The following is a 25,784-nucleotide window of genomic DNA, read 5'->3' as shown; positions in this document are numbered from 1 at the left end:
ATGCACAGATATGTCTAAGTTCAAATAGTTTATCTTGTGACATATTTATTGGAAATCAAGATGGTATTTTTAGAAGTTACAATTAATACCAAAGTTGTAAATCTTTTCAAGTACTCTAATTTGAAGTTCAAACAGTGCAGATATCATCATTGGAATAGAGGGCTGCAAAAAAGTAAACCATAGCCGACTCAAACTCGAACCTGAGTCATGTCTGGCTTAGACTCCATCTCGGCCAGCCGTTCCTAGCCATATAAATAGGAGTTGCATGCCCTCTCATACCACTATTCCACTGCCCCAAGCCCTAGCCGCCACTTCTGCCATGCCCATACGTCGCCGTTCGCCGGTGCCACCGCCGCCGTTGACCATGATGCGCTATATCATCGACCACACGAATCCTCCTTCCTCGACCGTCGAAGCAAGGTGGGGACACCTCCTTCTCTCGTACTACTATTTTAACATCATACCAAGTCCCTAGCCAAGCCCTAGCCCCAGCCAAAGCCCGATCTACGCCGTCACGATCATCGCCGTCGTGGGCAGCCATGCCATTGCAGATTGGCATCGAGGTTCTAGCTAAGCAGAGGTCGAATCACCATACCTTTTTCCAGAGCGTGCCCCAAGATATTTCCCATGCCCTCACCAAACATATCAGCTGTTAGAGCACCGACGCCCCCAGGAACGCGATCACCGTACCCGCTGCCCCAGTCTGGACGCATTCTGCATGCGCACTGGATTTGCATTCATGTTCCCTGTCAATCAGAAGTTGTATGGATGTGCCATCTACGTCACATGCCATCTTCGACGAAACTTGAGCCGCCGCCGCTATGCAGACTTACCAATAGTATCTTTAACCTATAAGCATAACCCTTGACTATTTGATCATGAGTGGTCGAGACTAGACCTCAGCGTATCACTTTTTTAATCCAAGTCGATGCTTGCGTGGCATGCCAAACCAAGTCAGCACCATATCATCCTCTTTAGCCTACTCGGCGAAGTCTGATCTGTCCTACACTTATTGAACCTTACGAAATGATGTTGTCAAGCTTGACACAGTGATTGTGCAATTAAGCCTTTTCCCATAGGAAGATAATCCTGATAAACTAGCCTTTCTGTTTTAGCCTAATTTGTCTCCCGAAAGCTCATTCTTTTGCACCTTAACTCCGATTTAGGAAACTCTTGGTCTAATTTTTCTCTAAAATCATAAATTATGTAACTATAGTGTTTTTAAAGTATTTTGATGATGTTTGGTATGTTGTTCTTAGTGTTTCTTTGTGTTATTTGTCGATAGTTCCCGTGATTAGTCGATAGCATTTTAGAATCATTTAAGGGACTTCAAGGTCAAGGTTTCAACAGCACTGAGCAGTATTAGATAAAAAGCTAGTGTACTTCTTGATCATATTGCTCCTATAATTTAAAATATTTTGTTTTATAAAATTACATGCATTATCAATTTGATGGGTAGTCACATATATCAGGGTTTACCTAGATATTCCCTTATCATTCCTTGAAGCCTGGTTTATGATTAGGTGTCTTTTATAGGTAGAAATGCTTAGCTATGCTATCAGAAATATCCGAAAGTGTCATATACATGACTAATGAACACATGTAATAACGATGGTTAATATGGTGATGAATTTAATATAGCAACATGGAATCTTAAGCCTTGAGCAAATGAGTGTTTATAGTTTGTTATAGTTATATTGTTGGTTTAGTGTTTGCTTAAGTAACCTAAGTAAGGACCAGTTCGTGGAGCGACAACTCAAAAAAATTTGTACAAACATGAGACCGATATGGGTAGGCTTAGTTGAATAATTAGAGTTTTTCTAGTATTGTGTGGGCCAATTGGAGGCATTGTATACTGAAGGTTGTGTACCATATGAACAACAAGGCACAAGAAGGGGCTTCTGGGTTGCAAGGTAATTTTGTAAACCCTGGCAGTAAAATCTAGAGTGATGGTGACACATACTGGAAAGATTCTTTGTAAAAGTTTCATAGTGATCTCCTGGCAATACACCTTAGGCAATGTGTATAGTATTTGGCCGGCACTGCAATATGGAGATTTTAGTTACCTGCTTGCAGGTGACTAAACCATGACTCGTGAGAAAGTTGTACAACATCTGCAGAGTGTAAAATCTAATATATTAGTCGTGCTCACAGTCATGAAAGACTTGCATCCTCACATGATTAGTTTGTTGTGGTTATGGTTATGGTATTATAGTACTAGTGTTACTAGATAATTATGGTTTGCAATGTGATGAGCCTCGGATGTCAGTTGTTGGGTTGTTTGGGTTACATTCATTTAACAACTGCTTAATATTTTTTTAATTACGTTACTATTTTTTTACTCATATTTACGTAAATATATCATAGGTTAGCTTGCCCTCGGTATAAGCCTATATATCATCATTCTCATATACACTTGTTGACTACATCATGTGCTCACACTTATAATTTTCTCTATAACATACAACATGTGTTATACTACTCATAGAGTGGAGATGTTGAAGATGAAAGACGAGATTTTAAAGTTCTAAATACGTGTCTCCCGATCGATTGTTTACGATGTTACTGAGCATCAATACTTTTGTTCCGCTGCATATCTCTTCTTAAAAGATAATATATATCAATTGCTGTCAGATTTAACATTTATTATATGTATTAAATTCCTAAGCACACATAAGCCACATCTGATTTATCCGTTAAAACCAGGTATAACATTTGCACTGATAATCAAGTCACGAACATCCCAGAAACATCTTGATAATCAAGTGTTTCCTTAGGGCCGGTTGCTATCATCGCCTTTCAGAACCGGCCCCGGACATCTACAGAAAAAACAAGAATATACCACCCAATGCAGATGTGTCGTGCCATCTCAAATTAAAACGGGCCACGCGAGCCCGATTGCACTATTTAATCAGCTTGCCTCCTCAACATTATCTTTTGTTCACTGATTGATTGAACAGGTCATCATAAAAGCTAAGTATGCATTACTCCTAATTGATTCCGCACAAAACAATTAATACATCCGGCAGTACCGCTGGTGAGGATGGGGCGATCTGTTGCAGAACGAATGGAACCAAAACTGGCCTGCAGCACAGGAAGGCCACAAAAAGTAGAGCATTGTCAAAAAAAAAAAAAAATCAATTGCAGTCTCGTAGGTTACAAACTACATCCCCATCCACACCAATTAATAGATAGCCCAAGAACAGCCACATCTGCATATCAGCGCAGAAAATGAATTTGGCAATCTGTTGCCGCTTCCTCAATTTACCTGTCCTTATCAACTCTCCTCAAAAGGGGGAATATAGAAGATTCTGGAAACCCTGATCAGTTATAGGAGGGTTGTGACATGTATTTGAGATCCATGTAGTCACGCTAACTAGATGTTGCTTCTGTGCTGCGCCTTCAAAACATATATAGCTCGATGGACCTACATAAAGCAGTACTGAGGGCCCTAGAGCCAGCATATGCAAAGTTTAGCAATCTTCTGAGCACCATATGTTGGCCACAAAATCGTACCCACGTTGGTCCATGATTTGAGAATCTACGTCTCTAGCGAATCAACCATATCAACGTCAATTGCCCCGTCTTTTGCCACTGTACTAGAATCACCAACACGTCGATAGAAAAGAACATAAGCTGCAGATGTTCTGATCTCATCCTCATTAACGGATGAAACATGACTATCATCAAAATGATACCAATTCTCCTCTTCTACCAACTGCAAGTGAGAAAAACAGCGGATTTCAGGAAGCAAACAAGTGCATGTCTAAGAACTTGAACAAACGCAAAATTGAAATGCAGAATATATAGCAAAAAGTAAGTGCAAGTACCTTCGCATACGCAGAGTAGTGGCCACCACCAAGACCACCATAATGATTGATCACTGCATAGAGTTCATACATGGGGCACTGATCACCTCTTGATGTCTGCTTCACATACTTACTCATATCCAGATCATGGATTGGAAAATTCACAAAAGCATCAAGCTTGTTCTTCATATACCGGCTGTATGAGAACCTTTTCAAGTGAACTACCAATATCTCAGGCAACCTCCACAAGTCCAGTTTCTTGCTGGCTTGCCTGTGTTCCTTGCAGCCAGGACAGTACCTGTTTAGATTGGCAGGACAGCAGTATTTCAATTAATACTATCAGATAGATATTAAAGAAAAGGTTTGTTTCAACGAGGAAAATATGCAAAGCTATTTCAATTAATAAAGAACATGGAATAATACTAACCACATATCATCAGGGCCCAGAGGTTCCTCTTTCAGAAAAGCATCTAAACATGAAAATAAGTTGACTGCTTCTTGTCGTGTTTTCTTTGACAGAAAACCAGGCTTGAAGACATCAGGAAGTTCATCCATGTAATCAATGTTGTATATTTCATGCTCTTTATCAGACCAGTCCATTGATAACCTTGTAACTATTCCCAAAACACGATTAGAATCTGTGTTTATAGCATTTCTCGTAATACCTTTTTCATCAGTCAAGGAAAGTTGAAATGGCAGATGTTCATCATCAGCTGCTTTTTCATCCGCATCTGATGTGGAGGGACCCTCCTCACAGGAGTTCCCATTATCTATCAATACCATACCATCCAGGCTTGGACCAAAGCCATTCAACTTGACTACAGACTCATCAGAACCGTTTACTTTTGCTCGTACAAAAGGAGCCAGAACAGCAGAAGCAGCCGCATAAATATCAGATTTTCTTGTGGAGTCATTAGGAATACAAGTCACAAGAGGGCTCCCAATGAGCTTCCGGCTAATGTTAAAATGGGACTCCATACCAAATCTGGGGAATCAACACACATAGCCTCACATAAGCATAAACTAGTAAAGTAATTCCACAAGAAAGAACACTGCCAAAATAAAAGAGCAAAAACAAACATTAAAGAACATGGGGACATCAAATTGAGGCCTGTAACTAAATAATAAAAGAACCTAAAATCCACAACTCTGGTGCTGAAACACAGTATAATAACTACCACCCATAGTAATGACCAATTACAGATTGTAAACCATGGTGAAAACTAGTCACTGAGATGAACAGGTAAAAGAACTGACTGTTCCTAACTGACATCATAATTAATGCTCTATATATGCAGGTGAATTATGACCTCACCTGTCTGCCTTACGATGCAGGATCTCTAGCCTCAAAAGTTTTTCATGACCAACAGGGAGCTTATATGCAACAAGTAGATCTTCATCTTTTATATTATAAAGTGGATCCAATGGATTTGTTAGGTAGCGATAAATCCGGTGCTCGTATACCTGAAGAATATGAATATTATTTGTTTAGTTTTCTTTCTGCAAAAGGTAAGCTTTTAGGATTGACTGCACAAGAAAGGCAGATATTGATTCTCACCTCTGCAAGTAAGAGTGTCTCAGAACTCTTTAAGCAACATACATCAGTCAGGGCTTTAGCAAGGTCTCTGCAAGTTCCCTTTTTTTGTACCGTCACAGTGTAAGGCATGGGAAGAGCATCCCCAGTACCACTAAATACAGTTACTGTCATCATTCGAGTAACTGTTGAAGGCAGTGGTAGTGACAAATACATGAATGGGTCAAAGGTAACAGATATTTTGTTACAGACCGGACACACCAATGTGGACTTGTATTGTCCCTGCAGCATCAACCAAAGAACTGACAGTTACAGCAGAGAACATAAATAACTAAATTATCACAGGTTAACAAACAATCACTGTATACAAAAGAAAATAATAAGACAGTAATTTGTAATAATCGAGGTCAAGCAAAGTACAAGATAACTTAATTTATGTGGTTCACTCTTAACATATCTTTGGCCCTCCAGGAACACCATTTATTGTTTATACAGAGATTTCTATGTTAACACAATCTATTAAGTACATAATCAATCTCCGTATCTTAGACGAATTGAGTTCAGCCAAGCTGCATAGCAGCACAAACAATCACATCAAGAACTAATGGAACGTCAAGCTCAAGAAGCGAAGCCTTAGCTTCCATCTCCGAGACACCTATCAGCCCTCAAAGCCAACAAAATCAATGCAGACAGCAATGCGTCTGCCTTCTTATCTGTGAACAACTGACCAACCACACATGCATACACTACGACTCACCAACAAACAATCTGCAAAACAAGATCTGCAATCATCACAGTGGACAGCAATGGCTTCACGCTGCCAAGCAAGATGTAGGAGGCCAAGCAAGCGGTGGTGGTGGACATGAAAGGAGAGGCAAATTGGGGCGGGGTTGGGTCAGGGTAGGAGGAAGGAGAAGGATCATGTTGGTGTTTTCATATTACTAAAATGGGAAACGGATATTAGACCATCTCCAACCATATTCCCTTCATTTCGTTCCCTTCCCAATTCTCTTCCCCGTTCCCATTCCCTTTATTTTCTCTCATCTCCAACAACTTCCCTTCGAGGAGAATCGCAAAGGGAAAGGAGAAAGAATCCCGTCCTGAAAGAAATGACATTGAGAATCCCTTCGTGACGGGAACCGTGGAAAACCGTTGGAGTGCTGAAGGGAAAAAAATCCCTTCACGACGAGATTTTCGTCCCCGAAGGGAAACGGTTGGGCGTGATCTTATTAATGGTGTTTCCTGATAATTTTCACCTTTAAAGTGCCACTTCATGGATGCTAATCTTGCGGCGTTCCAGGAAATTTCAGTCTTTGAAATGGCATTTTTGTGAATTTTCCATAGAACCTTAATATGATTTCTTGATAAAGGCAAAACATAAATGTCCTGTAAGTAGAAACTTAAATCACTCGAACTGCAATAGCATTGACCAACTAGATCAAGGAAGATTATGTTTTTGAGGTCAAATTTGGATAAATAACAGCCTTTTGTGTTACTTTCCGATAAAAACAACTTTATAGTGTCACACTTGCAGATATTTCCAGAGTTGTTTCCTACCAATATGCAAGGAATGGTATCATTTTAAAAGAAACACTTTTCTTGCCAGTTGTCAATCATTGCAATAATATCCTCTCTAATAATATCAAGTAATTGTGCCTCTCGCTTTTATTACTCTACTGTTAGGAACTTCTCCATTTTTTCCCTCAATCACCAAACCGACACCTTTTGACCATCAACAAAATTTGAAGTACCAGAAAATCATAGATCATTTAGAAAAATGGGCAAATGTCATTAGAACTTCTGAAAAAAATCAAGAAAAATACAACCAAGCTCATGGATCAAGTTTGCGCAGAAGATTTAAAATTATCATAAAAACGTTGTGTAAAGTAAACATTTCTATCTTAAACTTTATGTAGCCACTCAGAATTTTCCTAGCGTATACCGAAATTTAAAAAAATTTGTTCAAAGGTAGCTTATGTTTTTTTTTCCTTGATGTTCTGGTACTTTTCTCAATTTTTCTCAATTTTTCTGTATTTTTTCTTGATGGTTAAATGGCCTAAGCATGGCAAAGAGAAATGTGCATTGACGGAAGAGAGGCAAAAGAGTGAAGGACTCTTGGCTGGAAGAAGAGAGATTAGGGTTGCAACGAGTAGCAAAACCGAAATTTTTTTCTCTGACAAAAATACGAAAGTAGCACAAAGATTGTTTCAGTTTGTATTAGAACAATACCCAAAAAGTCTAAATATGAAAATGAATTATCCAGCGCCATGTTGGGAAATTTAATTACCTGGAACTTATCTACAATTATTGAGTCATTTCGAGCTTTGTGGTAATTCCAGCATTCTTCAGCAAATTCTTCATCTGGACGGCCATCGGCATCCTTTGCTTCAATATATGGTTTCTTTTTCACACGGTTGAGATCTTCATGCAGACCATCCAACAGAAAAGCAAGTAGCTCCTGTAGGAAAGGGAGGGTATTATCGAAATAAGAGCAGAAGAATATCAAATGAAATAACACAGTGTTAGTGCAAACAAAAACTTTAAAATCCACATAAAAATAAAAATAAAACTTGTGCAAATGCTTTCAGGTACAATAACAGCTAAATGAGACAGGTTACTAACATGCTGGAAAGAATGATATATGATGCCTAACACGCAATGCGAAGATGCAAAGGATAGCTCCAGAAATGAACATGTTATCACACTATCAACAGAATTATACAGAGTGAAGTATTATAATCTGAAATACAATGAAATGGGGAAGATGATAGAACAGGCACAGAGTTGAAAAGGTAAAGAGAGGACAACCCTGGTAAAGAAGGGATACCTAAGTGATAAAGACTATGTATAATAAAGGAAGTCCTGAGAGAAGAATATACAAAAGGCAAGGAGATAGAAAGAAAACAGGCAGTATAGGAGGAAGAGTTAAAGAGAGTTAGAGAGGATTGAAACTTTCCCCTTTTTGAGAATTTAAACTTACTGGTCAATTTTTCAGAAAGAGATAATATCAAGTGATGAGAAGTATTCAGAAAAGCAGTCTGGTATTTATGGCCAAAAGGACATATATCCCTAATAAGTTAATAAGCATATGGACAACATTGAAAGGGGGTGAACTTTGTTCAAAAGTGACCATCATGCATCAGCATTTAAGATCTGTGTACAATATAGTGGCAACGATATCCGATATCTATGACATAGTGCAGTATGCCAGCTAGGAAGAAATAAACACACCAACCTGAGAATCATGCTGATTGTATCCACTAAACTGTGGAGCAAAACGAGAAAGCTTTGATTTAAATGCACGCGGAGCAACAGAAGTTCGACCAGCCGACCAAAGTTTTCTCAATAGCTCTCCAAATGCAACTGCAAGTTCACCCTGCATAAAATAGGAAGTCCTAAAATATCAGCAACGACTTCATCACATATGTTAGATCTCTTTAGTAACTTAAGGATACGAACGAACTCATACCTGCAGCCCAAGTGGATTTTCCGTGTTTATTTCCCGAGAGTAGTCCGCCAGAAAGTACTCCACCAATGGAGGTGTATGAACCAAGGATTGTACAGCACTATTCATGAAGCATGTATTGCCCAAGTTATGTAACCCACTCAATCCGTGCATGTCCTCTTTCGTACCATTGCTGAAACTATTATAACCATCTTCTGTGTCTCTTAGTAACGGATTAAAGCTATTGTCATGCAAAAAGCTGGAACCAATTCCAGATGAATAACCATTTGAATAGGTGGGCCCTCCAGCAATTGAAAATGATGATGTTGAGGGTCCTAATGGAATTAATGCTAGTTCATTGTTTGTCGATCTCGTACTAAAGTCTGAACAGCTGTCATCTGCCTTCACCTCCATGAGGATCTGCAACCACATTGAGGAAGAACATTTAGATAATCCACAACCAGAAAATAGCTACGCCATAGCATGTTTGCCACCACAAAGGTCAAGTACACAAATTCAGAAAGCCACAATCATTGGATTGTGAGTATCCAGCCCAGAACACAAGCTCATTCATGTCAAGCGCACACACACACACACACCAAAAAAAAAAAAACAAGATGGATATCATATCACAAGTTCACAGAAATACAACAAAGCCGTCAAAAGCAGATTTATGTAACAAAAACAAGAGTCAACCTCATTCACTCAAAAACTAACCATAAGATGGTTTGGGAAGCAAATATAAAGGTGACATGTCAAAAGAAGAAATATTCAAGTGTTTAAACTACGAACCCTATGATCATATAAAGTGATGAAAAGCAAAATATACCGTGGAAGAGAAAGATGCGAGGCAAAACTGCAAAAGACAGCAACCATCTCACTGATGATTTTAAAGGGAGCTGAAAGGTTTCAACCCAAAGAAAAAGGTAAAGGAACATAGCATAATACCGTACAAGAGAAAGATGCGAGGCAACAGTAACAGCTAAAGACAGCAACCATCTCGCTGATGATTTGAAAGGGAACTCAAAGGTTTCAGGCCAAAAACAAGAAAAGAAACATGGCATAATACCTCTGAGTCCATACAAAGTTCAGCTTGTTCCAGTGTCTCGTCGAGATTAGTCAACTTTTTGCTCTTCTCCTTTCTGAAATAATCCCATATGTCGATCTGAACCATGAAAGCAGAATGAGGCAAAGTCAGGAAAGTATAAACATGGGCCACACTATGGATAGAAGGCATCAATATATCATATATAATAGATGATAATGCTTATACCTTAGACCGTTCCATTGACATCCGTGAGCTAACCATCCTGTAGAGTTCATGAACTTTGGCCTGAAAAAAATAAAAACAGATGTCAACAAAATGAATCAATTGCAGAAATAGATTATTAAGCATGGTCGTCGCTGGAAGCATGAATTTCTCTAACATAAGTAGAAATTTACATGAGCTACTTACTCCAGACAGTTAAAAATTTGGGCCTTTCGAAGGTGATCATTAAACTAACAGCTGAGCCACCATCCACATTAGTCTGGTGCAATTTCATATCCTATTTGAGACATTTTTTTCTTTCACACGCAGCCGACCAAAAAGTATCGACATCCCAAAATAGTGCCCGAGCAGACAAAATCAGATGATACCAAAATACAACAAATAACCAATTTGGTACAAAAAATGTGACTATCCAGCTGTGATTCACTTTAACCTTAGTTCACTTTTAACTGGCTTTGTATCCTACATTGGAAATATATCAGAGAAGCTTCATTTGCGTTGTGCATGGCCAGCCACACAAAGAGCAGTGTATCAAAGACAAGAAAGTAGTGGCAGTTCACCTTTCTACTTATTCTGATAATCTTTTCAGAACTGTCTCTTTCATCAATCAGTTTCAGAGAGAGGGGATAGACATCCACTAGGTAAGACTTGGAAGCTGGATTATCAAGAATAACTTTTCTCGGGAGTGCTGGTCCACCTTTATACCTGCAAGAATTCAAAATGAAGGCACCATAAGAAAGAGAGTTGCATGCCTCATAGCATGATTTTTTTTAGGGGCGTCTGGGAGTGTTTATAGGGAACTATATTAATGATTAGCCAATGCAATTGAAGAAAATATACTGGACATTAAGGCTCACTGCATGTTACTCCAGCAAAATTATAAATCATAATGTGACATAAACAAAAGGAACTCTGATATAATCAAACAAAACAGCATCTTAGCTTTCAATTCATGGCATAGCACAGCTAGAACTGGGCAAATAGGATGGTGAGGTGGTATTATTGGTGTACCAATTTTCTGCTGCTATGTGCAGTTAATGGAACAAAAAATAAGCATAAAGTGTAAAATACATATAAGATATAACATACCATTCATGTAGCCTCCGCCAAACTTCATGGGGCACCAAAGTGTAGTCCTGCCCCTCTTTCAAGGTTCTTTGAAGCTCTGGCTCTTCATTACTACTGACTGTTTCCTCCTTAACAAGCTTCGAGTTATCAATCTCTCCAGGTCTATTTGTAACTTCAAGAAGCATCTCAGAGCCATTCTCCACATCACTGATCAACCCCACATAATGTTGCCAATTCATCCACCAGCTGCCACATTTACACACAATGTAATTTAATAACCACAATCTATGTGTAACAAAAGAAAAGTGATGGTTTAAATATTTTAACTTTAAAAGGAAATGCCAACACCTTGATTTACAAAAGGTATGGCATTTACAGGCACCCTATCATGTAGGACATGCATATTGGATTGTTTTGGACAATGCAGCTATATAAATCATGATAAGCAGACAACTGCAAGATTTTTAACGGGAGTAATGAATTCTTCACAGTTCAATGTAAGCATCTATTAAATTCACAAGACCTCATCATACTTCATTTAATTAGTGTATGTTAATCAGTGGATCAATCACCTACGCAATTGTACAATACCCAACAAGGACCTAAGCGTGTATTATGTGATCAGAGAAGTATCTAGGTCAGCAGCTAACAAATTCAAATGTGATTCAAGGAATCCATTATATTCGATATCCCAAATAGCAGTAAGCGCTTGAAATGTGGGTATTGCTATTGCAGAATGTGGCCTTGAAAGCAATCTAATAAGCAGCTAAACAAATGAAAAGTACAATAGATACGAATTTACATCTGCAATATAAATGATAAAGAGCAGCAGACAAGTACAGAATTAAGTTCCAAATGTAAGAAGATAATGCTAGTGGTTCGATCATTGCAAGTTTAAACTTTCAAAGGTTGGGAGGATGACGCATAAAAGAATACAGGATTTTCCGGCCACAATAAAGGTTGGTTGTGCATTTAAATGCCCACTTAACCACAAAATACTGCCACTACACGCATATCTTTGCGTAGACCTATCCCTACCTACCGCCCTAATCAACCCATTAGGGGCAGGCTGTGGATCCAAAAGGAGGGACGAGACCACGCTCCTAAGTCCTAACTCACAAAATAAGTAAAATAATGACAAAAGTACTGGTACCGTTTCGCTTGCGCCCAAGGGACCCCACTTATCTTACATCTGTAGAGTCATTTTGCTACTGCAGAGGTCGTGCCAGAACTACTTAGAACAGTGAATGTATTCACAGCCTACATTCCTCCTTAAAGGGGTGTTACATTGCTGTGAATCAACTTCAAATTGGCATAGAGTGGAAATAAATAAATCATTCCGCATTCATTTGACGAGAATCAAACATTGGGAAGCAAACATAAAAAAAAAAGTTGAGGATGAAATTACTAGACAAGTTAAATCCACCCGCAAACAAAAATGGCAGGGTCGGACATAGCGCCAACTAAATCAGTGGGTGAGTGGTTCATTTATGTTTTGCACAACCATAACTATAATCTTTCCACCTATTAGGGCTATTACAGTTGATCACAACAACACTATGAGGTTCGAAAGGAGGAAATATCCAAATAATAAGCTCTCCCCTCTATCATGAATTCATGATCACAAGCCATCGTTGACCACTAATCCAACCAATCTGTTGAATCAGCTCACGCAAAAACGAGCCTAGGTCCCCCACCTAAATCTTCTATTTCCAATACCAAATGAATTGTGCCCTAAATCACCGCCTACCATCGCACAACCCCCCCCCCCCCTCATGATCACAAACCATCGTTGAGCACTAATCCAACCAATTTGTTGAATCAGCTCACGCAAAAACGAGCCTAGGTCCCCCACCTAAATCTTCTATTTTCAATACCAAATGAACTGTGCCCTAAATCACCGCCTACCATCGCACAACCCCCCCCCCCCCCAAGATATTCAAAACGCTACAAAATAAATCTAATAGTACATCAGGGTTCGATCATTGCTGCACTGCCCCTAACAGCACAAATACTCCTAGATTTAACGACAAGACCGCGTCAAGCACCACATGCTGCGCCTCGGATCCCCGCGGCTCCAATCCAAATACTATTTCGCCTCCGCTTTGTAAGATCCATACGCGCACCGCGCCAATTCCCGGAACCACGAACCAATGCCACGCGCAAGAGCGCACGACAATTTGCAGGACGAGACTAAAGGGGGAAAACGGAGGGTGGGGGAACCAGGAGGCGGCGCGCACCGACCTCTGGTCGACGAGGTATCGGAGGTCGCCGTTCTTGACATTCTCCTCGGCCTCCCGCATGAGCGCCGCGACGACCTCCCGCTCCTCCTCCGCCGTGCTCGGCAGGCAGCTCGCCGCGGGGAGGAACCCCTCAGCGCTCGGGATCGTCATCCCGCTCCCCGACCGCGCCGCCGCCGATCCGACACCGGGCCCGATCGAATCCACGCGCCGAGTCGATCGATTCGGATCGGATCGAGACCTAGGGTTTGGTTCGGGTTGGGTTGGGTTGGCAGCTGGTGCGGAGGGAAGAGGCGAGGGCGAGGCGGAGGAAGGAGGAAAAGAAACCAAGAAAGGCAATGGAAAAGGTAATTTATTTGGAACTGTCAAATTACTTACGCGTTGTAATAATTGGCGAGGCGGCGAGCTGAAACCTGGAAACCCCCGTCCACTGACTAGTGGGGACGGTTACGGAGGGCCTACCTGTCGGTGTTAGAATGGGAGGTCGCGTGACGGGTGCGTGTTTGCGTTTCGGGTTGCCCGCACGACTGTTCTGGACTGGACACCGCACCGCGGAGGCGTGCGAATCGGCGGATTCAGGGTTGCTCCCTCTGATGTGGGGCCCACATGTCAGGTGTGTCCCTGGCGTTTGTTGGAGGCCAAGAATACCGTGCGTACACCACCGTACTCTAGTTTGCTACTGGTCAACGGCCCGCCCGATCAGCCGACATGTGGGGACGGCGAAGTAAACTAGGCTGAGTGGGACCAGCTTGTCAGTTTCATCTATGTTAAGAAACTAATCGGCTTTTAACTGATCACATTCACATGTACATAATGGTTCAAGCACAAATGGATACGAGAGGTGTGCAGAGAGAAAATTAGCCTTCCGCCCGTTTGGATCCCATCATTTGGGCTGAATTGGAATTTTATTTCTAACTGACTTTTTTGGGTGCATCATATAGCATTAAAATGTGACAGCCTGCATCAGATTTCTCGGAGTAAAAAATGGAAACAGTGATTCCCCCTGCTCCCGATCAATTTGTCTCGTCCATGGCTCTACTCCATCGCTGCCACTGCCCGTCACCACGGATCGTTCCCTACTGCTATTGACTGCTCCTCACTGGTGCTGAGCGTTCTCACGTCACCATAGGTACCTCCTCCAGATCTACCATATCGGCAGCCAGGGCTGGCTCTACAGTTTTGAGGTCCGAACTCGGTATTATAAGCTTTTTAAAACTAAATATTCTTTTCACTTGTATAATTTATAAATTATTCATCCTATAGGTGACACAAAATGAATATTACTAATAAGATAAACTAATTAGTAACTAGTTAGAGTTAACTTTCAATATGTTCTTAATTCTCGATAAATAATATCGATACTATAATAAAAAAAACTAAAAGAACAGTAAAATAAAACTAGTATGATTACTCGAATAAAAACCAAACTCCAACGACTCCATTGACAATGCTTCACAAATGAGAATAAATTGTTGTCTGTTGTTGTGTGTGTCTATATATATATATATATATATATATGCGCGCGTACGCGCCATTTCAGCTCATCTAGTCGCGACTTTCATGAAAATAAATGAGAATTTCTTTTATTTTGGTACAAAACCATGATTTTGTGTTGGTGAGGCCTAAGAAGTCATTGAACAGGCTTGGCACGTTTTTCAGTTTTTGGAGAGCACTCAAACATTTCCCTCTGCAGTCCTTTTCTGTTGGATGCTAGAGAAAGGATGCTGACAAACCCGGAAAGTGCACTCAAGCTTAATGAGAAGCCAAGAAGGCACAGCTTAAGCATGCAACATGGCAGACAGCGGATTCTTCAGTAATTATAAGATTAGCATGGGAGGTTATGACTTATGAGAACAGTGTAACAAGCTGAATTTCCCATCGATATTTAGTATTTGTTGACCTTTCTCAACACAGGTGAGAACTGAGGACAGCAGAAACAGAAACAAGTGCTTAACTGCAAAGCATTACCATGATGGGAACCTGGACATGTGTGTCCTCACGGCTTGGGAGGGCAGAACTCCCATTTGGCTTTGAGCTCCGCCTTAGGCCTCTGCGGCACGTTCTTGGGGTTCGTGAACCAGGTGGTGTACAGGAACTGCTTGTGTGGCATGTCGTGGTCGCATATGAGCCTGAGCTTCTGCCGCTCCCTCATCCACAACCCAATGTCCTAAAGACGAAAGCCAAGATTAATCTCGCTCGTTAGAGGAACACAATTAAGTATGCACCATTGGAACCTGACCCAAGATAGCATTTTTGGCGCGAATTTAGTTTTTGTAGGAAAGAGAGAAACGAAGAGGCCTCCGAAGGACTATTCCGTCGAACAGGTTGTGTGCGTGACGTGTGATCGCACTGGGACGGGTAGGAGATGTGGGAGGCACGTGTGCTTGCCGGTGAGGGGGCGTATGTAGTACCTTGACGTGGTCCCAAACGTCGAAGATGGTGAGCGGGTCGTGCTCCCTAAAGACGTCGAAGATGGTGTGGGTGATGGACTACGCCTGCCCCAACGGCGCCGCTAGCTCCGTAGAGCAGAGCGCAGCAGGCCGCGTATCACGTACGTGGACGTATGGTGACCTACTGCATAGCATATTTGGGCTAGGCCCCTCCTTGGCTTGGGCCCTAGGCGGCTGCACCTCCCGCCCCTGGTCCAGAGCTGGGCCTGTCGATAGCAGTCCTAAATCGTCGTTGCAGGCATTATTGACATTGGCGGCTTTATTTGGACTCTCTGATCTCTCCTCCACCCTTTAGCATTGTCTCTTCTCCTTCTGATCTCCGTGTTCCCCATTTGCCTAAACCCTAGGTCTCCAAGTCCAAAAAGAGACAGGGATCCCCAATGACCATCTAGCACGTATTTCTTGACTGCAATAGACAGGTGATGAAACGGAACCAGTGTTATCCGAACGGACACGAACTTTGGCTCTAATTTGATACGATCTATTCGACAAAACAATTTGAATGTGAATGTCCAGTAACATTTAATAATGAAACTAGATGCACCTTGCCTCGTGTTAAAATTAAAAATACAGCCAGTTGCAAGATACTGTAATACATGTCCTGTCACAGTTCACTAGTCATAACTTCACGTCCACGCTACGTACCTGAACCTGACTTTGCGGGGCCATGAACGTGTGCCGACGCAATCCAATACAGAAGCAAATGACCAAGAAACTTCACCCTGCCTCCATATCTGCAATGGTAAACTTCCAGTCCAGTGCAACTTCAAAGTTCAAAGTGAGAATGGTTGCCATCGTGACGTGAGTGCATGATAAAATTATGCTGTAGCTAGTTTACGGTCGGAATGATGTTATTTTATGTCCTCAAAATTAGTTGTCAGGGACGATTGCATCCAGCAATGAGATCATCCACCAGTGTTAGAGGTGGCAACAGCGGGAGGAAGACAAGAAAGTTGATGCGCTCAGTTTGTCTCATAGAAACTACTCTATGGTTTCGGTATCTCGAAGGAGATTTCTCTTCCCTGTAGGGTCTTTCCCATTGTGCAAGCCCAGTAGAAACAGAAATCAGACAACTAGGAGAACTTATACTCATACGGCTTGCCTGGTTAAGGCAAGTGTCCATCTTGTCCAATTAGTCCAACTTGATTGTAATATTTCTCCTACTTAATCAACTACCTTTTTTGGATAAAATATCCTTGGTTCCAGTAAGTGATTGTGCTTCACGATGGCTTTTTTCTTATGAATTTTGTACATCTCACAATGTTTCTAGTTTCAACACGTTCATCTAAGGCTGTGTTAGGTATTTTGGTATAATATGGTATTGCATCTTTGGTTAATATGGTATTTTATTTAAAAAATATGGTCCGGGATCGGTAAATACTATTTCATTTCAGTTCAGGATCAGTAAATACCATTTATACCAAATTTAACACGAATTGAGAATGAGAAGACATAACGCGGCAATGTCACACATCATCAGATGTCATGATTCACATATGTTATGTACTTCTGCCCAAGTTTTTTCAAGTGTTCAAGGCTTCAGTCAGCGGCAGCAGCAGCACTACAGTAGTAGACTAGTAGTACAGTCGTGCAGGTGCAATGCAACACAGCATTCACTGCAAGTCTTAATTCTGCAAGTGCTATAAAAAACTTCATTCTGCAAGTGCTTTACAAAGATTCAGTGATTCACAGATCAATTTTTCAGAGCTATACCGCATAGCACATACCAACAACATGCACATCTGATAAAATTTAGCACAGCTACACTGTAGGTCAGCACTCAGGCACTCACTTAGCAGCACAGGACACAACAGTACAACATATTTAAGATTTAACAAATAATCCATATTGGCTTGCTTCAAATGCTTCAGCTTGATCACGTCCAATAGTTTCATCATTCAATGATCCCGTACGAGCACTAGGATGAACAGTAACTATATCTTCGGACTTGGGCATATGAAATGCACACAAAAAACACAAGCATGAGCAATTGGTAAGTAGCAATTGGTATTCAGTATTTGACAGAAAAATATCGAGAAATAAATTACATTGAACGATCCTATTGACTCTGTTGTAAAATCACCTTCTAATTGGGATTTCAATTTGACAATTTCCCAGCAGACAGCAGCCCAGCTTCAATATCCAATAGATCTATCAAACACAACAAAAGCAAATACATCGGTTAATCATTTGCCTTTGCACCAGCAACATAGCAACAGGCAACAACAATACTCACTCTCTGTAAAAAAAAAGGCACTCATACAGATGCCCCCAGTGCTACCACTGTAAGTATTGTTCGTAGCAGCATCTGTATGCACTCGTGTATAAGCTTTTTAATTGCCAGCAACACACTCTCTCTCTCTCATTCTCAAACAATCAGACTGTAGGAGCAAGATCAACACTCACCTGTCACCTTGTTGCAACTTGCAAGTTCGAATCGAGCGTCTGTCATCTAGGAACTGCCAAACTAGGAATTGGAAAGTGGTTTGGCAGCGGCGCAATCTGCGCTCGGTGGGCTTGCGGTGGTGACGACGCACATCATCTGCTTGTGGCAGCGGTGCACTGCACAGAGCACCTAGCCGCCATCACAGAGCAAACTAGGGTTGATGTGTGGTTGCGTGTGGTCTATGGTCTACGGTTAGCCGGTCAATCCAATCGACATTCATATCTACACACTTCATGTCTACCTATAGCCGGTCAATCCAACAATTGTGTTACAACCCAACAATGTACGCACAACCCACAACCCACAGCGGACAACCTCTGCCTCATAGGTCACAACCTAGACAAATCGATATCTTCGGTTTGTGAGGAATGGTGACGTATTAAGAGGGGGTAAATTATGACACTTAAAAACTAATGGTTTTAAAAACTTCACAAGATAAACCTATATCAATTTATATCTAAATATGCTCCATGTTTATCTAGTGTGTCTACTCTACCGCTCAAGAGAATTGCAACCTACTATAGCAAGATAAATTGCAAGAATGTAATGCGAAAACGTAAATAAAATAGAGAAATAAACTCGGCACAAGGAATTTTTATCCTGTGGTATCAGTGGCACATAAGTCACCCTTAGTCCATGTTGGAGCTCTACAAAGGATACGCTCCCGGTCGTCAAATCTCTTTCGATCACGACTCTTGAGATACAAAGTCACCAAGACAAGGCCTCATGCACGATGAGCCACCAAGCCACCAAGGCGAGGTCTCACCACTAACCTCTCTTTCAGTCACTTGTACGTCATCTTCACTTTGGAGCTTTAGTCATAACGATAAGAGCCTCCGTGTCCCCATACAATTTTCTTGCAGTTGCTCTACACCAAGTCGGAGGATCAACAAGTTACCAACGAGTCACCAAGACTCCAAGGCATCAACGTACCTCTCGGTACATGATTTGATCACTCCTTGATCCACTCTCTAGATTGCAGCACCTAGTAACTCTTCTCTCTAGGCCTATAAGCACTAATCACTCTTTAATCTTGTGTTTAATCGCATTGGATGAACGCTTTAAGCACTTTGATAGCGTAGATATCTTCTCAAGTGTGTATGAGGTTATTTGAACTCCAGAACCTTCAAATGACCTAGTGGATGAGTATTTATAGCCTCAAACCCATCAACTAGTTGTTGCTTCAATAGCTCACAAAAAGTGTGAACACCGGATGATCCGACGTTAACAGAAGTACTAACACCGGATCATTCAGTGAGTACAGCAGACGAAACTAGCCGTTGGAACCCCACTCAAACATATTCCAAACAATAGATGTTCCGGTGTAACCTTCACTTCTATCATCGGACTATCCGGTGAGTTGACTTGAGCCTAACTGCACCACTTCTTCTCTGTGCAAAGAGCTCTGGCGTTCACAATCTCCATCGCCGGGCCTTCTGGTGTGTATAAAACTATCTTTTTAGAATTTTTCACACATTCTGTTAAATGCTCTGATGTAAGCCTCTAGTGCACACAACATTGATACTGGACCATCCGATGCCTTGATCTTCACTCTTCAACTCTCGAAACGCTTCTACAAGAAATAGTCTGGCGCATATTATCTGGTGTGTTCGACTCAAACGCTAGACCTTCCGGTGTGTTACTCTTCTTCTATCTGAAACCAAAACACTCCACTGCTTATCAGTGCCTAGCATCGGACCATCCGATGAGGTCGTTCTCCTCTGCTGAAAATACTTCGATGAGTATAGCCTTCAGTACACCGGACAATCCGATGAGAACAAATCTCCTGAGACTTCTCCAATTCATCTAAATTTTATCTCGGTTGCGGTGGCTTCTTCATATATTGCATTTATGAGACCTACTAAAGTATATACTTGACAAATATATTAGTCTCATTGACTATGTTATCATTAATCATCAAAATCATAATAATAACCTAATAGGGTCATTTTTGCTACAATCTCCCTATTTTTGGTGATTAATGACAATACAAACAAAGCAAGTGGTAAATAGTAAATGATACCAATTGTAAAAAGCACAAAGGCTTACCATATTTCTTGGATGCATATTCTTATCATTTAGTCCCCTTTTTGTTATAGCTCTCCATTTCTCCATTGCCACTATCTCTCTTCATCGACCCATGTAAGAGCTTCTCCATTGCATGTTTTTGATACCAAATGTAGATAAGTCCCCCTTTGTTAATCTTGGAATCTTGCTTGTCCTCCATTAGGCATGCTTATTGCTTTGATCGTCAAACTTCTCCCTCTTTGTCAACAACCTCAAAAAGAGCTAAAAACATATATTGAACTCGAGGAAGAGCGTTAGAGCATATGGGAGAAAGCTTTATAAATCATGATCCAATGAAATGATATCAATTGAAGGGATATCACTTGTAGGGATAATATTTCAAGAATATGGTACCAATTAAAATGAAAGTATTTGGATCACAATTCATGAAACTCACATAATATGATTTAAACTCCCTCTATATGTGTGCATATATATGATAAGAAAGAGACATATGCAAAACTAAACGATATGTCAAGATGAAAGTTTAAGCCATATCATGTATGAAGGTAGTTTAAATGAACAAATGAATTGACAATAATATCAATTGAAGTCTTTAAGCATTGCATACCTCCGGGGACTTGATGATCACTTCATGAGACTATAAAAGATATTACTTGAAATATATGTTAGTCTCAAAATCACAACCCATGGGATATACTCCCTCTAATATGTGTATACAAGTGTTGAATACTTGTGAGAGATATGCACTAGTTATTGATAACAATGACGAGGACAACCTATAGATTAGTTTATAGCATATAAAGAATATCAATTGTAAAACTAGTGCCATGTAAACAACTTATAACTAATAAACCATGTAGGTTGCTTATAAGAAAAAAAGAAACACAAGCAACCTACCATATGAAAAGAACCTACACTAAGTAATACAATAAATTTAATTGAGAGTATATAATCCTAGACAATGCAAGTGAATTCATCACTTTAGAGGATTTAACATCTTGTACCTTTGCCTTTGGATACCTTTGGATGGGAACTTGGGTATATAATGATCATGATCTTCATCAATATACCTAATCTTGTATACTTGGTTTCTTTGCTTGAATCTTCACTTTATCTTATAAGCCAAGTCTTCAAATTCCTATAGCAGCATCGGGCTTCAAGTATTCTTTGGAACTCAAATTGATTAGAGCCCTTTATGTTAGTGATGACTTCCTTAAGCACCAAAATAGGTTGGTTTCTCTCTCGATTCTTTCTCCCAACCATGCGTGTAACCACTTTGCTATTGTTCTTATTTTTGAGCTTGTAGTGGTTACTTTTGGTCTTGATCTTGTAGTTGAGTTTGGTGTATATGTTAGAGGTCTTGTTGGAGAGGTGTATGATCTTTTTCTTCTCTTTGGTCTCTTTTTTAACTTGTTTGCATTGGAATGACTTGTAGGTTTCTTGATGGCACTTGAAGCATGTCACAGTAGACCCTTGCGCAAGCTTGTTCACCATAGTATTACGATTATCTTGAGGAGGTAGGACATATCCTTTGCCCTTTAATCTTTTCAAGTCTTCTTTAAGCCATTTCACTTATTATCTAAGCTCATTATTATCTTATGCAATGAGATTTTTAGGTGGTTCTACAATAACATTCTCAATACAAGTCTCATTACAAAGGGGTGAGCTAAAAAAAATCAATCAAATGATCATAAGAAGTAGAAGCATCTACCTTAAGATTAAAATTAAATAAAGATGTAGATTGCTTCAAAGGAACCTTAGTTTGAAATTCAATGCACTCAAATTTAGCCTTAAACTCTTCATACTTCTTATTTAGCAAATTAAATTTGCTCAATAATTATTTATAATTAAAAACAAAGGTACTATAAATGTCATTAAGGACATTAAATTTTTTAAGTTCTTTAGCTTGTTTCTTTAATGCTCTCTGTTGCTTATTGATCAAATCAAGTTTTTCTTGAGAGTGTGAATCCTTATTGAATTTATCATTACTTATATTGTTTTTCATACTTTTTACTATAAGGCACTTATGAGATAGCTTGCATGACGACTTATGTGATGATGACCTTGAGAAATAGCTTCTTTTGGAGGAGTGGATGGTGAGACTATCATCACTTGAGCTTGACTCTTCATCTTCATTCACTCATCTTCATATAATTACGAATGCTTTAGCTCTTCCTCTTATCTCTCTTGTTCTTGGTCTTCTTTTTTTTTTCTTCATATGATTACGAATGCTTTAGCTCTTCCTCTTGTCTCTCTCTTGTTCTCCGGTGTGTTCGACTCAAGCGCCAGACTTTCTGGTGTATTGCTCTTCTTCTGTTCAAAAGCAAAATACTCCGATGCTACTCAGCGCCTAGCACCGGACCATCCAATGAGTACTTTCTCCTCTACTGAAAATACTCTGGTGAGTATAGTCTTCAGTATACCGGACTATCCGATGAGAATAAATCTCCTGAGACTTTTCTAATTCAACCAAATTTTATCTCGGCTACGGTGACTTTTTTATGTATTATATTTATAAGATATATTAAAACATATACTTGACAAATATGTTAATTTTATTAACTATATTATCATTAATTATCAAAATCACGATACAACTTAATAAAATCATTTTTGCTATATGATTTTCAGCTGAATTTTTTTTTTAAAAGAACACTAGAAAGCCATACTTGATGCCTACCGATCGGTTTTTTCGGTTCGGTCGTACCAAAGGTAAGTACCGTTGCAATGGAAACGGCAGTAGACCGATCGGCTACAACCCCCCGACGGCGAAACCCCCAGCTCTCCAGCCGCTCCAAGCCAAAACCGTCCAGCTCACTCGCACACTCTCGCTCCCAATCTCCCACTCACTCCAAGGTAAGCTCACGCCTCTCTCTCTCACTGTCTCTCCACGCGCACATTGCCATCACGCGAAATGGCGGTGCTTCTCCATCTCCTGCTGGCCCTGCTCCTCCTCCTCCTTCTCCCGTCCACACCCGAGGCGACGTCGTCCGCGCTGCTTGGCATCAGCTACGGCCGCGTGGGCAACAACCTCCCGCCGGCCACCTCTGTGCCACAGATCCTCGCCTCCCTCGGCGTCGGCCGCGCCCGCCTCTACGACGCCGACCCCGCCACCCTCCGCGCCTTCGCCAACACGGGGGTCGAGCTCGTCGTCGGTGTCCCTGATGAGTGCCTCGCCACCGTTTCCACCCCTGCCGGCGCCGCCGCTTGGGTCCGCTCCTCCATCCAGCCCGCGCTCCCGGCCACCAAGATCGCCTTCCTCACTGTCGGGAACGAGGTGCTCACCGGTGCCAATAGCTCCTCCCTCTCGCGGTACCTGCTCCCGGCGATGCAGTGCCTCCACGACGCGCTCGCGCAGGCCGGGCTCGGGAAGCAGGTCTCCGTCACCACCGCGCACAACCTAGGCGTGCTCGCAACCTCCTACCCGCCGTCATCGGCGTACTTCCGCAAGGACCTGCTCCCGATGCTCTGCCCGATCCTCGATTTCCACGCGCGCGCCGGCTCGCCGTTCCTCGTCAACGCGTACCCCTACTTCGCCTACGCCGAGGAATCTACCGGCGTCGAGCTAGAGTACGCGCTGCTCGAGCCGGGCTACGCCGGCGTCGCCGACCCGGCGTCCGGGCTGCACTACACCAACATGCTCGCCGCGCAGGTGGACGCCGTGTACCACGCCATCGCGGCGGCCAACAGAGCGGCGGCGCGGGCCGTGGAGGTGCGCGTGTCCGAGACCGGGTGGCCGTCGGCGGGCGACGCCAACGAGACCGGCGCCTCGCCGCAGAACGCCGCCAAGTACAACGGCAACGTGATGCGCCTCGTCGCCCAGGGGAAGGGCACGCCGCTGCGGCCTGCGGTGCCGCTGCGCGTGTACATGTTCGCGCTTTTCAACGAGAACATGAAGCCGGGGCCGACATCCGAGCGCAACTACGGGCTCTTCAAGCCTGACGGCACGCCGGCGTACGAGCTCGCCTACAGCCTGCCGCAGGAAAACACCACCTCGTCATCCGGTGGTGGTGCCGGCGACATCTACGGTGGCGGCGGGTACAATGGCCACGGCGACGGGTCGGACGACGGCGGGTACTACAGCATCTCGGTCGCCGGCAAGGCAACAATGGTGAGCTCTGCTCTTTCTGCTCTATTGCTAATTTGTATTGCTGCTTGCTTTGGTATGAATGAATAATTTTTAAAGAAAAAGGTTAATTTTGAATTTGTTAGGAAGGATCTTGCATCGGATGACATTGACTTCTTTAGTAAATCTAGTGCAATGCTGTTATTCAAAAAATGATCGAGTAATTTTGAGAGGATTGCATCATGGCTGATGCTTTAGTTTGCACTAGGGAATGTCGTGGCATAAAGGGTATATTCCACAGGTTAGACCATTGCCGGATCAACAACTCGATGTCACAAATTGCATAATCATGAATTCAAAACAGTAGTCCCAGGTTTTGCATATTCCAAAATGATCAGCAGAGAGCGAATTTGGCCTTAAATAGCTCAGATGCGACGTTTCACATCACTATCAGCATGATCTTCTCTGTTTTGTTCTCTAAGCACAAATCAGATGGCAGTAGGTAGCCACAAACAGTGGCTGAAAGGCGGGACCGAGTCGCTAACCGACCACTCAGCATAACATGTTTCCTCTGTTATCAATCACATAACCTGCAATTATGAAAGGAAAGAACAATTATCCATTAGTCTATCTGTTTGGTGTTCTTCCCATTGGAACCTTTCCCCCTTTTGCTCATCTGCTGAGGTGTTATCCCTTGTCTGTGCTTGTGCTTGCTCTTGCTCTTGCTAGGGTTGGTGGACATGGTGGACACAGGCAGCTGTGGCAGCATGTGTAGCTGTCCCGGTGATAGCATTGTGACTTGAGCAGATCAACTGGTGCTTGGATAGATGGAACCCTCTGGTTTCTAATGGAGTCAGAGGCACATAGGGTGAAGAGCTGCTGTTCAGACAAAGGCATTGATCATGGTGGTGTACCACATTTTTTATTCACTGTCTCTCACTCCCATGTTGTTGTAATTGAGGTGACCTTGTAATTGGTGTGCTAAGCTAACGGGCTGGCCGGTGTCATTAAACTAGTTTTTTTTTTCCCAAGTTAATTATTGGAATCATTATTTTTGGAGATTAATACTAATGGGATGAAGTAGTGCTATAGAGATTGCTTAACAAACTTAATAAGTGGCTCAACAAAATAACACAAATCACGTGGAAAACATGATAGCCTTTTGTTTTGAAAAAAAACTCCATATAAAAAGCTTGAGGGTGCCTGAACTGAAGGAATCGATACTGTGCATTTTGCTTATCAGCTGTCAAAGGATTCCTTTTTTAACCCTCTCAGAAAGAGTGTGTGAAGGCGAATCCATGAATTTCAGGCACCGGGGCCATCAAACAAAACCTTAGCTTTAATCTTGAGGTCATCACCTACTCAATAGCGTTGCTACAAAGGGTTTTGCAAAAAGTCACTGGGGTTGGAGGACCCTGATGAGTA

The 25,784-nt window shown here is 41.8% G+C and overlaps 2 protein-coding genes across 3 annotated transcripts; one reads left to right on the top strand and one right to left on the bottom strand.

The window, feature by feature from the left end:
* Positions 1-2,916: 2,916 nt before the first annotated feature.
* LOC133906992 (ubiquitin carboxyl-terminal hydrolase 9-like) lies at positions 2,917-13,703 on the bottom strand. 2 transcript variants are annotated; one of them, XM_062348963.1, is made up of 13 exons: positions 13,367-13,703; positions 11,148-11,372; positions 10,619-10,763; positions 10,062-10,121; positions 9,858-9,953; positions 8,813-9,208; positions 8,579-8,719; positions 7,631-7,801; positions 5,368-5,625; positions 5,125-5,273; positions 4,237-4,794; positions 3,831-4,107; positions 2,917-3,718 (listed from the first exon to the last, which is right to left on the bottom strand). In XM_062348963.1, the coding sequence occupies exons 1-13, from the start codon at positions 13,408-13,410 to the stop codon at positions 3,542-3,544; spliced, it is 2,697 nt and encodes an 898-aa protein (XP_062204947.1). In that variant the 5' UTR covers positions 13,411-13,703; the 3' UTR covers positions 2,917-3,541. The 2 variants fall into 2 exon arrangements, with proteins under 2 accessions (XP_062204947.1, XP_062204946.1); XM_062348962.1 differs by having other exon boundaries at positions 13,371-13,703.
* Positions 13,704-23,051: 9,348 nt separating this feature from the next.
* Positions 23,052-25,424, top strand: LOC133907531 (glucan endo-1,3-beta-glucosidase 11-like). The gene is made up of 2 exons (XM_062349585.1): positions 23,052-24,404; positions 25,089-25,424. Exons 1-2 carry the CDS (start codon positions 23,208-23,210, stop codon positions 25,155-25,157), a joined length of 1,266 nt encoding a protein of 421 aa, XP_062205569.1. The 5' UTR covers positions 23,052-23,207; the 3' UTR covers positions 25,158-25,424.
* Positions 25,425-25,784: the final 360 nt, after the last annotated feature.

This window comes from Phragmites australis, chromosome 24, assembly GCF_958298935.1.
Source record: "Phragmites australis chromosome 24, lpPhrAust1.1, whole genome shotgun sequence".
Taxonomy (NCBI): Eukaryota; Viridiplantae; Streptophyta; class Magnoliopsida; order Poales; family Poaceae; genus Phragmites; species Phragmites australis.
Note: the sequence above shows the minus strand (reverse complement) of the source record. Positions and strands in the feature narration are given on the sequence as shown.

Bases quoted from the DNA above. Each gene is read 5' to 3' on its own strand.
- LOC133906992 (XM_062348962.1), bottom strand. From the start codon at position 13,519: ATGACGATCCCGAGCGCTGAGGGGTTCCTCCCCGCGGCGAGCTGCCTG. The intron at 10,764-11,147 runs GTATGTTATATC...GAATTCTTGCAG, and splicing joins TGGCGGAGGCTACATGAATG to GTATAAAGGTGGACCAGCAC. The intron at 9,209-9,857 runs GTATTATGCCAT...ATGTGGTTGCAG, and splicing joins AACTTTGTATGGACTCAGAG to ATCCTCATGGAGGTGAAGGC.
- LOC133907531 (XM_062349585.1), top strand. From the start codon at position 23,208: ATGGCGGTGCTTCTCCATCTCCTGCTGGCCCTGCTCCTCCTCCTCCTT. The intron at 24,405-25,088 runs GTGAGCTCTGCT...TGCTCTTGCTAG, and splicing joins TCGCCGGCAAGGCAACAATG to GGTTGGTGGACATGGTGGAC.